The 14,725-nt window shown below is 39.7% G+C and overlaps 1 protein-coding gene across 2 annotated transcripts in view; it reads right to left on the bottom strand.

Annotated features, from left to right (window-relative positions):
- Window positions 1-14,725, bottom strand: part of KCNQ5 (potassium voltage-gated channel subfamily Q member 5) — a 280,362-nt gene that overhangs the window by 16,078 nt on the left and 249,559 nt on the right. For both annotated transcript variants that reach the window (XM_063389466.1, XM_063389467.1), the window contains exon 10: window positions 11,745-11,965. In XM_063389466.1, the coding sequence (XP_063245536.1) occupies window positions 11,745-11,965 (221 nt within the window). The remainder of the gene's footprint in view (window positions 1-11,744; window positions 11,966-14,725) is intronic.

Genomic DNA, 14,725 nt, shown 5'->3' with positions numbered 1-14,725 from the left:
TTGCCATAGGTGTAAAAGCCAAATTACTGTATCTATTTATCTGAAAAAAAAAAGGATCCTTTACCATTTCCTAAACACCACCTCTGCAGAGTTGCCATCTGGGAATTAGCCAGAAATCTCAGAAGTGTCCGTTGTACCTCAACACAGAAACAAAACAGGCACTGGTGCACAACCAAGTGGTTTACAAGCTTAAAATGTGCTGGAATGCAAATGAAGCAAGAAGGGCAGGGTCATGGATGCCCATGCATCATCTGTGTTTCAAAGGTATGTGAATTACAGGAAAATTCTTTGGGGTAGGTGCTTTTCCCCCCAAATAATCTTTCTTCCACTGCATAAAGTCCAAATGCCCAGAATTTCACTCAGAGTCAGTGTATTTCCTCATATAAGTATCCCTGCTTCATGAGGAAGAGAGTGTAAAATGAGTGACATGAAGCAGAAAAAAAAATGGGATTCAGTAACCCTCAGTAAGACAGGAGATTTCTTCCCAGCCCTAGGTTGCTGCCTACATTCATGCTGTTATTTAAAACAACAGGTTTAGTCATTCAGAAGCACTTCAAGTAAATAATTTCAGAGATTTGAATTATATGCATATTTGAAGCACAGTCAGACACAAATTATTACAGGACATTCTTTCAAATTCCTTTTTCAGGAAGACTGACTGGAAATTAAAGATGAAAAATATTTTTGTCAGTCAAAAGTGCCTTAAAATGTCATGGTACTTTCTAAATCTAATGGGGATGCCATATTGGCATAAACACTTTTGTACAGCATCTTCAGGAACTGGTATTGCTGCATTGTTTTCTTCACAGATTTAATGTTCGGCCATACACTTTTTTTTTTTAAATGAGTCTGGCTAGTTCATTACCTTTGGGAACTTTTTTTTTTTTTTGATTTGTTACTTTGCTGAACTAGTACAATTATGAGAAACATCTGTAGCTTTCAATAACAGGTGAATTCATCTTTGACAGATCAATTTAATAAAGAAAGATGACTTATAGCCAAAGTCTGCATGAAACAATCAAATGCAACGATTAAAAATTAAGTTTTAAATTGTAAAAGTGAAATTTTCATACAAAACTTTGAAGTCTCTCCATGCTATTACTGTAAGTTATGCCTACAATGATGCCAGGGATGTTTTTTTTCTTGCACTTTTTCATGAGCTCCGCTCCTGACTCAGTTTATCTTATTGATAAAATATACATCTCTCAAACCATCCTGCCCCAATAACATTTGGATCCCTGCCCAGAAATGTGACTAGGTAAAATAAACTTTATAATTAATTTGATAGGTATATACACTACCTAAACCACCATCTCAGGACTTGTTAAGTATTCCACAACACTAACTTTCCAGGTATCACATCTGATCAGCCTCTCCAGTTACCTGTCCCAGTGTGGAAATCTCCCAGCTCATTTATAAGGGCCATATTAAAACCAGAGCTTTTTATGCTACTGGTATTTCCAGTGACTCTCTAAGGTTTGAATCTATTCAGTTACGCCAGTATAAATTAGGAAAAATACTGCTCACATCACAAGAGCTAAAGCCATCTAAACCCAGTGAAACAGGAGACTTGAACGTGAAAGTTTAAAATAAACACGTTTCTGTATGATTGTCTCATGGATACGGTTCCTGGGTTCTTTGCCAAGTACAGTGTCATTAATAAAAGGGCTTCCTTACCAAAGTGTTCCTTTGCAGAACTGTTTTGAGAACTGTATGGTGCAATTATAGTGTTCTATGTTGCTCCTTTGTGGATAAAAAACTGCAAAATTTTTAGACAGATGCTGGAAAATTCTTATAAATTTAAGCCAGCTTTTAATAAGAGATGCTGCTCCTAATAAATAACCTTTTTTCTTTCTAGTATTCCACTGATATGAGTTTCCTTCATTATGGCAGACATTCAATACCGCAGGCCAATAAAGCTTGTGAAAAGCTATAGCCTTGTTAGATTCCTATGGGAAACATAAATGTTTCTTTAGGATACTGAGCAGACCTGGGAAAAAGTTTGGGAAATGCATAGTAGCAATTTGGAGAAAAAATCCCAGCTTAAAACACCACTGAAATCAAAGTTCACATTCTTAAAAATTTTTCCAGTGGAAGCTCATGTTGTATACCACATAGTTACGAGGTGAGATGTACTTGTATCCTTTCTGTCCCTCTCGAGTTCATTGTTGAGGTCAGGGCTGAGCTGGGGTCAGTTTGGCTGCTTTAGCAGCTCCAGCTGTTCAAACCTCTGCCAGCTCCTAGATGGGGCTAAGCTGTGTTCTCCAAGCTGCTGTCTGTTCCCAGAGAGAGCCCTTCCTAGGCATTTAAGGGGCAGCTAGATCTCCCAGTGCCAGCTCGTGCCTAGCCCTGCTCACATCTACATCTTCATCCTTCCCCATACCCTTTGTCTGTATCTTCTGCTCTCCATTGGGGTGGCTGCACATGGTCCAAGTGGGTTCCACAAGGAGCCATGGGCAGCAGCTGCTCTGCATGAGCCTGGCTTTGCTGCCAGTCTTTCCTAGGGTTAGCCCTGCTCTCTCCTTCTCCAGGAACCTTACCACAAGCTAACCAGGGCTTTCAAGTCTGTTCCTTGGGCAGCTCAGGAATATGGCCTCAACGATGCCCAAAATGTCTATTAATACACATTTAGACAATCCCCTGCAGTCAGTCCACTTGACAATCCAGACCTTTTTCTAATACCAGCACGTTTAGAACTCTGTATACATTTTGATCTTAAATGAAGGATGTGTTTATTTCACAACTGATGAGGCAACTGCCATTGTCTTATAATCTTTGACATTATTTACTTTGGGCTACTGTCTAATCTTTGCCGCTTTTTAATTTCTTCCTCTTTCTTCCTGAACACTCTTTGATTTAATCACACAGCAAAGCAGCAATTACCAAGAAACAAAAGAGGCATGCACAAGTCAGTAAAATTGTCTTGATATTACCCTGTTTTTCACAGTATTGAGGCGTTTTTCATGCAAACTAGTCATTTATGATCACCACAAATGAATGGGCAAAAAAATTAGGCTGTTCTAAAGCCATTATATGTGACCAACAAAAAAATTTACAAGTTTGTAGCTGCATTTCATATGGCACTGTGCAAAAGTTATTCACATAGCTTGATTTATTATTTCTGTAAATATTATGTGTCCTTTCTTAGAATTGTTTTCTGTTGTTTAATAACATGCTCTGGCACTGCTCTGAACACTCTCATAGCTCCTTGCTTTTGGTGTCAGTAACATTCAAATAATTATCTGCCTGTTAAACAGAATCAAAAAGATTTTTTACTTTTTTGTTTTCTTGGAGCAGCAATATGCTAGCAACAATAATCCAACATTAATAAATGTGCGTGCCAACACAATGAATAATCCTATGGAAGTGCTGCTGACACAGTGACTGGTACGGTGATCCCAGCATAGACCTTTTGACTCATTTTTTGGAAGCCTTCAGAAGCACTTAGGTCTTATTCTGACTGTGCAAGAGGTAGTTAGGGTTCTTCATGTAGGTGATATAAGTAATTTTGCTGAGGCTGACAACCCACCTTCTAACAGAAACCATCTCTGCGACCCCCCAAGACTACCAAGAACCAGGCTGTGCTAAACCAATACAGCACAGAAAAACCTCAATAGGTGCCTGAAGTTGATAGCCTGCATCTGACTTGCACTTATTCATGTTACAGCACAGTGTTGTGTTGACTTGGTTAAAAACAAACTGGTTTGGAAAAATGTCTGATAGATTTTCGTTGAAATGTATGACTCAAGGCAAAAATTGAATGGTGGCCATGATTTTTAACTATCATTATCAAAATTGAGAATTTGAGTTGGGAATTGAAGTACAAGCCATTCATAATGCAGCTTCACAGCCTGTTCTCCACCCTGTTCAGCAGCCTCATGTGAGTGTAGAGCTGATCTGGCTGCCCAGGGCAGCAGGGCAGGGCACCCCAGTGTGGCACACTCATCTCTACACTCATTTTCTGTGTGAGTGGTCAGAAAGAAAACGAGTGCGTAATTCAGTGCATCTAACTTCTGGGCAAGCAAAGTTGGACATAAATTCAAAGCTTTTGAGGGATATAGATTGTCCCAGTGGGAGATCTGCTGCAGCAGGGGGTCCAGGCAGCTGCTTTATTGTGAGACTCTGAACTGCCTTGGTCTTATATGGCTACTGAGCTCAGATGAACCCTCTTGCTCAAGAAGCAACTCCAGCAGCTTAAAGCTCTCATTATTCATTCTTTCAGTGTCCTTTGTGAGCAAATAGAGCCTCTGCTGTGCTGCTGTATGCAATGCCCTGGGTGTCTGCAAGGTAGGTGCATTTCACTCAACTTTACTCTGTCTTTGAAGTACCTTTCTTCACTATGAGCATTTACTGTGGTGAGTTATGGAATTAGACTATATTCTCAAAAAAAAAAAAAAAAAAAAAAAGAGATATCCTGTAAGTATTTTGTAGTATTTCTGCAGATGTTATAATGCATAGAATATTCCACAAAATCTCAGTTACATTTTTCCCCTCAAAAACTATTCTGTCTACAAACATCTTGATGGTTTGTGTTCATGTGATTCATGCAGTTCCCCTGTATATAAATGAAATGTCTTAGCCTAGTGCCTTTGTTTAAATGTTTCATGAAACTTCTCACCTCTTCACAACCTCTCATTTTCCTGTTTGTTGAACCCTTCAAAACAAAATCCCTTTGCTACCCCTACAACTTCTTTTCTTTCCAATTTGCCTTTGCTTTAAAACATCAACAAGCTGACTCTCTCCCAATACATAGTTCACTTACTTTGTTTTTCTTTGATTACTCACTAAGTTCCAAAGGAAAAATCAGCTGAAGAAAGCAACACTAATTGTGATGGAACTTAATCACATACTTAATAAGAATGCCCAAAGCTCTCCCAGAGCAGGAAAGGCAGCAGCCCATGTTTACATGCTTTCCAGAACAGAGGCCAGAAAAAGGAGGCCCAAGGGCATGTATTTATGTCTTTATTTCCTTGATCTCTGGAAAAAGAAACCAACCAAAGGAGAGACTTTCTTCTAATCAAGAAAGAAGGAAGAAGGTGGAACAAGTACTTCCGTGGGGTGCTCTTCATATTAGATACTTAATATTTATCTAGAAAGTGACACAAAATCCCTGGTCGTAGACAGCAGTGTTCAAATGAAAAAACTGAGAAAGCGGGAGTAAGACTGACAACATTTAAAAATACTGTTTACAGGGAGCTTTTATGAAATGGTTGCCATTTGCATGCTGGAAAGAAATTTCTCAGTAAAGGAAGGAAACTGATGCCTCCTGTAAGGAGAAGCATTTTTGCACAAGCTTGTTAACTTTGCCTTCTGCCCAACCTGAGCCTTTACTCTGCTGGCAGTACCAATGAGGAGTTTTGTAGGGCTGTATCGATGGCCCATTCCTTGTTTTTCTTTTGAAATAGACAAAACATTCCAGATGGGGTGGAGAAGATGACATCATTCGAAACTGCAGTGCAATGTGACACAGACTATCTGGAAGAATATCCCTAACAACATCATATATGTTAAAGCAGTTCTGAAAGTCCTCTGATTTGGCTGAAATGGAAGATAGAAATGGTAGAAAGTTTTTTACATAATCTGGATATAATGATATAGTTTTCTTTCTCTGTAAATGCAATTTTTTGAGGTCAGAAAGCTAATTCATATCAGTTATTGTATAAGACAAGCAACTTCCAAATATCTAAAATTTGAGCATTCCCTTCCCATATCTCTTAGTTATCTTTAGTTATTATTTGACTTCTCAAAAATTTCTGCACTGGCAACATTTCATGGAACAGCTCCCACTACTTAATTAAAAAGGAATCCTTTTAATTTTGAATGATGATATGGAGGACCAGGAGACTTTCTAAAAACAGTTCATTACATGCACAATAATTATACTGTCCAAAAGGCTTATTTTATTATAAATAGTAGCAAATTACCCAGCAACTTTAGGTAGCCATGTGAGAAAAGGAAAAGAAGGTGACTAAATCTGTGGCTTAAGTGTATTTTTAGGAACAGGTTTCTGTTATTTTAAATATACCACATACAAGAAGTAAAAAGTGTAAAATAAATTGCAGATACATATGGTAGTATCTGGAACTGTAGAGTAATAAGCTAAATGTCACACTTAATTGACTGTCTCCTGCAAGACCTTGTAGCACACATCACTTGATATATGTTTGATGTTCCATAAGGTCCTCAGAGGTCCTGTGCCCTGGGAGATTTCCAGGTATTGTTATTGAGGGAGGTCACAGACAGGAGTAAAGGGTTAGAGAATGGTAGCTCTTTTAGATTCAGGTCTCTACAGGATAGTCCTATATTTTAGGACTATATTTTATGTCCTATATTTTAGCCATGAAGGATTTCCTTAGTAATGTTTCATAAAAATAAAACTATTCCTGAAATGTTTCAGATTGGGTGCAAGCGGGTTACATGTGTTTGGGAAACTTTATGAGCATCCTCTCAAAATTAGTTTTTATCTCATTTGTACAGTCTTCACTGCAGATGAGGGTATCCAAAACCCATGCAAATCATACTTCTGTGTGATGATCTGCTGCTGTTCCTCACAGAGCTGAGCTTAATACTCATTCACATGTGACCACTGAGCCCAGTGAGAAATGGTGCACAGCAAGTTCCCCAAGAAGTATCATAAAGAAAGAGACTAAATTGTGGACTCATATGGCCAGGACTTTGGTTGGAATAAACTAAAATAATGCCTCAAAACCAATGGCCTGTACTGATTTAGACAAAAATGACTCAGAGTTTAGATCAGAATGCCAGATCTTCCTAGTTAATTATAGTGACAATGGTAATAAATGAGAACTCTATCTGCTCTACAGAAAGCAGTAACAAGAAAATAAATCTTTTGTCTAGCACAGATTGATATATTGCTAATAAATTTCATTCGAACTTTGACAACACACAGCTTTACTTTGAATCAGCAATTTAAGCTTAGATGTAGAAGCAACCCAACTAGGGACTTCTGCCACATCAAGTGAACCTTATCCAAGGTCAAGCTGTTTACGCTACTGAGAGGAAAATTTGTCATTTTTGAAATACATGAATTACATGGTAGTAACTGAGGACATGGGGGCTGAAATGTGCAATTGCATTCTTTCCATGGCTCTTATAATATACTCTACCCTGAGGATTGTGTGCAAGTACTCTGTAGGGAATGAAAGGCTAGAGGTCATGTGAGTATATAATGTTTGGGGATGGTGCAAGAAATCAAATATTTCCTTAGAGAGTTCTTTTTAATTAATCAAATGAAATATGTTTGCAATATCTCCAGTGCTGAATGCTTTTGATGTTTTATTCAAAAACCACACAATGTCTCTAGATTACAGTAAAGGCACAATAACTCATTCAGAGGCTTAGAAGCATGGGATGGTAGAAAACAAATATAAATAGGGTATTTTTGTCCCTCAAAGAAAACTGCATCCACAACATAATATTGGTTCATTAATTCAGCTGTGGTGGTGCAAGATTGGAGCATGATTTAAGCAGAAAAGGTTCTGTTCCTTAGAAAGTAAGGCAAGCAGAAAACAAAACAGGATAGGGCCACCATTGTCAAGGAGAGATTTTGTGCGGTTGAGTCTCTGTGGATGGATACACCACTCACAGCAAGGCACGGCACAGTGCCTTAAGCAAGGCATGCGATCACCTGTGCTATTTAATAGCTGGTACAGACTGCCATGGGGTTGGCCCTGCTGCTGGGTATGCTCGTGTTCTGGGCACCACTCCCCACAGACTGTTTGGCTGCAGCTCCCCTGTTTTTGTTAACAGGGACCAAACCCATACTGCATGAGGAGGCCTTGGGGTTGCTCCTGGCTCACTTTGTGTACAGGTGCAGAGGGGCTGTGAGTGGCTGCAAGGTCAGGCAGCACCTTTGGCTGTGTGATATAGCATCCTTTTGGGGAAGGCTCTTCCGTGACCCTATTCAATCCTTTTAAAGTGTGTGCCTTGTAAAGCTTCACTGTTTGCTATTCTTGATCGGTGAAAATTTCCCTTTCATCTGCCTCATCTTGATAATTCCCTTTTAGGCTGGTAACACAGATTGGAAACACAACGTTCTGGCACCTTTATTAATTTGTTCAGAGTCCCCTCTTCAACAAGATTTCTCGAAGTTATGAACCACAAGTCACCCGAGACTGCACGTGTATTTAAAATCAGATTATGTAAGTCTTGATATTCACTTTCACTCCCCTGTGCCATTGTTAAATGCCCTAGAAAGCATTTCCAGTCAGGCCACCAAAGACTTCTCCAATCATCAAACCTCTCTCAGGTTTGGATTCCATTTGCAAATGCACAGATGTAACTGAAATATTTACTGCTGTTGTCACACCCACTTTCTCCATGGCATAGGCATTTTCAGAGGATTGTTACTAACCATAAATAAAGCCATTTGCGCAATGGTTTTGGTCATACTGTTCTAAGGCTGCTATGCCAAAATCCTTTTGGGAGATCCCCATGGCTGGCTTAAGTGTTTTACTTGCTGCCAAGAAATTCTCCTTCTATGATTTTAATATGCAGTGGGGGAGAGCTAGAGTTTGTTGCTGGGTAGCCTAAGAGGCAAGCTACTACATTTTCAGTCAGGTTAGGCTTTTAGCTACACCCATGAGCTCCTGTCTGGACTAGAAACCTTCCCTTGCAGGCCAGTTTCTAATTGCTATTGTTGAGTTTCTCCAGCAGTCTCTTTCTGATGGTTTTGGCCCAGATTCCAGCCATGTCCTTACCAGAACTCAGTCAGCACTACAAAATCTCAGTGTTGACCATCTATCTGCCTTAAATCATCCTCATATGCTAACAATGTTCCTTCCTTTTGGAACCCTCTCTTTCTAAATTTGCATCTTTTCTTTATTTTCACACCAAATTCAATCCTCTGCCTAGGTATCCCATACAGTGAAATGTCTTCTCTCTTCTCTTTTCGAAGGGGAAGTTCATAGTAAGACTATTTTTTTCACTATGAAATGTTGACACTAAACTGGGTGTCCAGCACTATGTTGATATGGGCCCAAAGGTCTCTTGTAATGTAATTTCTTCTTCCATCAAACACCTTACAGAGCCGTAGGAATCACCAGAAGGACCAGAAATTCAAGGGTACTGTTTTGTGCCCAAAATTTGACCCAGAAAAATTTGGCTTCTGGTTTTGGCTTGATGATTGGTCTGCCAAAATTATTAATTATTTGGCTGGGGACTACCTCAAGGAGGAAATTGGAGGATCTGGCAAGCAAGAGATAAGAATAATATGCTGCAAATACTGTTTTTTTCATCCAGTGAAAAATGCAAGATGTTCTAAATTAAATACACCATTTTGAGATCTTTTTCACTGAGTTGTCAAATGCAGAAAGCATCAAGCTATGAAAGAAAAGAAAGAGAAAGAAATCAAGGTTATTAGTGCCCGACTTTTCCTGCAGAAGTTTGGGTAAGGCAGCAGGGAGCTGTCTCTCAGCAGTGAGCACGCTGGACATCTCTCTAATCATACTGGTCCTAGAAGTAGTTGGATGAGGTCCCAGAATGGAAACTTGGCATTTGCCTAAAAGCTGGAGACAATGGAAGCTGTTCCTTCTGCCACAGATGAGAAATTGGTTGTATCTGTTGGCCCCAGTTCATAAGGGTGGACTAGTAGCTGAAAATCACTGACCAGGAAACAGGCTGTGCTCACCCTGAGGAGCGGGAAGATCTTCAAGGGTTTAAGCACAGCAATGAGTGCTCTGTTGTTGTTACTGTCCTTTATCTACAGATATACCCAAGGTGCTGTTTATGCCACCTTTTCCGTGCGAGGGAAACAATCAGAGGCAGCATAATCTGCTTGTGCACATTGTTGTTATTGTACAGGACAAAGTAGGGGACATGCTGAAGAAATGCTTCTATGGTAAATGGGCTGATGAAAAATGAAACAGGTGCTTCAGTGAGGTGCAGGTTGCAGAGCTGGGGCAAAAGTGAGCCACTGATACTCTGAGAGAGTGCTCTAAAAATTATGGTCTTCTTAGGTCACTTCCAGGCTGTAAGTGTGACTTACAGGGGTTTAACCTATGAAATTACTCCTGATGCGATTTGGGGAAGATACTTGTGCTGTAAAAGTGATAAGGATGCCTAAATTTAGTCAGGGTAGCTTCAACCGCTGTGCTGCCTAGAGCATTTCTCAGTTCCCATTGTGGCCTTGTCTGAGCTTAACATCAGTGTGAGACCCAGGCTAGGTCACACAGCCCCTGTGACAGAGCTGCCATGGGACATAAGCCAGGGCAATGTGCCCCGGGATGGAGATAGGAGTGGATAGCAGTGGACAGTGGAGTGGAGCACTCTGGATGGTATCCTGAGAGCTGATACACCCCAGCAGCTCCCTGTACCACAGGCAAATTTGGAATCTGTGTATCTGAGACATCTCCATGGGGGAGGGCTAGCCTGCAATGATGACCTTAGCAAATACCATTGGTTTGTCTTGGTTGCCCTCCAGGAAATCTTTATTTACCCAGGCTTTTCCTGAAGAAATCTGTTGTGTAGAACATCCTCACTGAGGGATGGGCATTGCACTTCAATTAATGTTTTGGAACCTACAGGTTTGTGATAATGTGTGCTCTTAAAAAGGAAGCGACATCAACATCACACTTCTGTTAATTAGTCTTACCACAATTGTTGGATGCAGCATGCATGATTACCATTTTAGAATGAGATTGTACCTTTCCCATTCAGGCAGGGTCACTGCATTCTGTGGTAGTCAACTAGTTTGTTTCCCTTGTTTTTTGCATGGAGGATACCACAAGAAAGAACGAAACATTCACAGATTTGGACATACGGAATGGAGAAACCCAACCCAAAATCCACTGGAGCAGCAGTACTCCCCAGAGCTATGTGAGAGCACCTTTCAGTGCTGGACCCATCCCCTACAGGGGCCAGTTTCACCTGGTTCTCTCAGCTCCTGCCTTTCAGGGGGCTGCTGCAATTTGGTGCTCCTTGGTTAGAGGAGTCACTGTCTTTGTTTTAGCAAGCTACATCAGATGAAGATCCTTGCCTGAATACTGGTTAGTTTAATGCCAGATTGGACTTCAGCTAGAGAATGGGGCAGTGTAGGAGAAAGCTTGAGGGAATGGCCGGGCTGCCTGCTGCAGGTTCAGCAAGCCATTTTCACCAATATCCACCTCTTTACATTTTAGGAGTGCTTCCTACATCCAAAATACCCTATAGAAAGCAATATATAAAAGCAATAACACTGGTTTTGTTTGCTAAATCTGCCTTATTAAACCAGATACAACCTTGTAAAACTTAAAGCACCCAGTAGCATATCCTTTGGTGGCAGGTGACTGCATTGCCAGTGCAGGTACTAGGATGCAATCCCCTGGGACTGCTCTGCCTGAGGGAGCCAGGTCTACACAAGCTGTGCTATATGCTGGCAAAGACACAGACAATGCTGGCTGTGCTGTGTGGACCACCAGCAAGAGGCAGCAGCTGAGCTCAGTAGTGGGAGAGGCCATGACAGAGGAGCTGCTGCAGCTAAATCCCTGGGATGCTTTTAGTCCACTGTGACTTTTCATAGTGACCCCTTTTTTCCACCAGTTGCTCCCTATGCACCACTGACATTATTTCTTATTAAAAAAATAATCACGTTATTGGGCCCTTTGAAGCAGACTATAGCTGGCTTGTGTCTCTGGCCCCAAACAGCAATTTTTTCTGCCTTCCTAAAATGTGTACGATCACTGTGTGGGAGTGTGAGCAAGCTGGGAGCAGCATGCACTGGCAAACAAGGGGTGAAAAACTCCTACCATCGACCATGGGTTTGGGCTGGGAGCTCTTGAGGCGCAGCGAGGGCCTGAAGCGGGTCCGGTCGTTGAAGCTCCAGCTCTTCTGGACTTTGGTTGGGCTGCCCTCGGTGGCAATGTCAGCGCTTGGGGAGCGGCGATCACCCACTGAAGACTGCCTGTTTTTTATGCTTTGACCTCGGGGGCTGGCCATCCGGACCCGCTCCTTGAAACTTAGCTTTTGACTGTGAGAGAGAGAAATATATTTTATTTCACAGTTACTTTAATCCATTTCTTTTTTCTATTGTATGGTTATTGAAAATAATGTGTAAAAAAACCTCACTGGTATGAATCTGTTTCTTACACACTTTTATTTTCATTGAATGTATTTCATTTATGAATGGAACTGATTTGATGTAATTGTTTTTTGATAGAAGGATTAGCATTGGCAGTCTATCATACAGTGCGGAATAACCTCCTAAAGGAAATTAAAAATAACAAATAGAAACAATTTCACCCAATTATTATACATTAATCTTTATAATGTTTTTTATATTCCTTGAACTTGAAATAGGTTTGTTTCTGTCTTAGTCAGCCAAGCTCAGTGCATTTCTGGACATATCTTCAGATAAACAAAACCAAAATGTATTTTATTGTTATTGCATGCCATGTAGTATTGTCTGGTTTGGGTTTTTTTAAGCAGGCAAAAATACTGTTAGTGCATATTCATGCTTTTTCAGGATGTGGCACTTCCAACATTTCATATGCATGATTAGTGATCACTCATATCCAGAATTCCTTGTTAGAGCACTTACTTGGACAAGACAAAACCAAAATTAATAAAATATCCAAGGAACAGCATGATGACTGATTAATGGAAATGTAATGATATGCTGTGGGGTCCCTAAAGTCATTGCTGAAGATTAAGCTGGGAGCTGATTATGTGCAGGTGGTACTGGACAGGTACCAGAGCACAGCCAAGCCCATGAGTGTGTCTGCTGCATCAATGGTCACCCTGTGGTCCTATGGTTGACCAGTTGTAAGGTTTGTTTTTGTTTTTTCCCTACTGTGTTAGTAATCCTCTCCTCCAGCCAGCTAAATGTGAAATTTGTAGATTTTTTTTATTTCCCAAACTTATCTAACATCCTGTAGTCACTGTGACTATCTGCCTATGATTTTTCATTATTCAACATTTTTTGCCTTTGTTCGTCCCTTCCTGTAGCAGAAGACACAAAGAGGGGAAAGAGGGAAGGAGTCTAATACCAAGGTCTGGAAACCTTGTTTTATATGCCAGGTTAAATTCAAATGGTTGAGCAAAGGAATGGTCACCTTGATCCATGGTCCTGTTCTTTCAAGGGGAGAGGTGATGGGGGCAATGCAGTGTCTGTTCATGGTGTGGTGTTACTGGGACTTGCAGTCCCACTTCCCTGGTGTAGGTTTTGCAGGGGGGGAGCTTTTAAAACACCTTTAGCAAAGACTGTCTACCTGAAAATTATGGTTGTTGAAGTTAAGACATTTTATAGTACTCTCAAGATCGTTGCATTTAATTTCAGCATGCCCATTAGACATTTTGAACAGAAACAAATCCTGCAGATAATTAACTCATGCTAATATGGACTATGTGATTCTTAGATGTTTAACCTCTGAAAATACAATGTTAATATGTAATTATATGAAATGGAAAGTAGTTATAAACCTCTGTGGATGTGAAATGTTGAGATAAACATATCTTTGTCCATGCATAGCAAAGCGTAGCATTTCAGTCTGAATACAAACATCACTGAGAGCAGAAAGGATGCAGTTTGTTGCAGGCAAAACACATGCTGGGATGCTAATAAAGTGATAGTTTTCAAGAATACTTAAAAATGAGCACATCAATAGAAATATTATTAGATAAATGTATTTCTATATGGCATATTGGATTACTTGAAAAAATACCTTTACTGTAATTTCTCAATGTAATCCCCTTCTTTCCTTGCCCAAATAAGCAATTGTTGGAATAAATACATCACAGTGATGAAAATGTTATCTATTTCCATTGTAAATTGTTACCCAGTGCTGTGGCATAAGCAATACAAAAGACCCAGAGAACCTAATATTTGAAAGAAAAGCGAGTCCCAAAATTTAACTTTGAATACAAATTACATTTCAAGACTAAATTATATTTCAGCTCAGGAATCTTTTGCATTGTACAACAATGAAAATATAACCTTTACAATATTTATTAACCACATTATTGCATTGTCATATTATACAGAATGAGGAAGAGAATCAAAACTGACTTCTTATTACAGATATTTTTCCTACAAGTGTCCCATTTTTTAAAACTCCCCTTATGGCTCAAATTGTACTAGCTATTGAAAAATGAACTCAAATGATTTTTTTTCCCTTTTTTTCTTTTTTTTCCCCCCAAATATTAGAGTTAAAAAGTTTCTGGACAGCTCTCTTCCTGCTGCACTAATAAAAATGAAAGGAAAATGGATAAAATAGCCATAAAAACTATCTATAAAGATAATATTTTTTGTAATCACATTAACTCCAAAATAAAAATGAAAATTTAAAACCAAAGTCAAAACAGCACATGTTGTTCTGTCAATTAATTTTTACTAATGAAAGCACTGGCTGCCTTTAAATGAATGGTAGACATGGTTATTTAATTTATAAAAGCTGAATGGTACACAATGATTACTTAACCTGAATATCTTTAGTTCTCCAAATCAAAGCAGTGAGGCAATGGTGAAGGAAACAGTAGGCATTTTATCTGTACTATAGACATTTTTCATAAGTGCTGTGCTGAGAATAAAAATATTAATGTAAACTGCAGAGCTTATGCTTAAAAAATCAAATCAAATCTGCTTTGTAGCAATGACGATGTACTGGCATGCCAAGGGTCCGTGTGGAGGGTGCTGCATTGTGAAGAGAAACACAGCCCCTGAAGGAAGCAGGGTTTGAAAACTCCCTTTTGCATCTTGAGGTGCATACCCAAAGAGACTGGTTATAGCAGT

Source organism: Prinia subflava, chromosome 2 (assembly GCF_021018805.1).
Source record: "Prinia subflava isolate CZ2003 ecotype Zambia chromosome 2, Cam_Psub_1.2, whole genome shotgun sequence".
In the NCBI taxonomy this organism is placed as follows: domain Eukaryota; kingdom Metazoa; phylum Chordata; class Aves; order Passeriformes; family Cisticolidae; genus Prinia; species Prinia subflava.
This window is presented reverse-complemented; position numbering and strand designations above follow the sequence as displayed.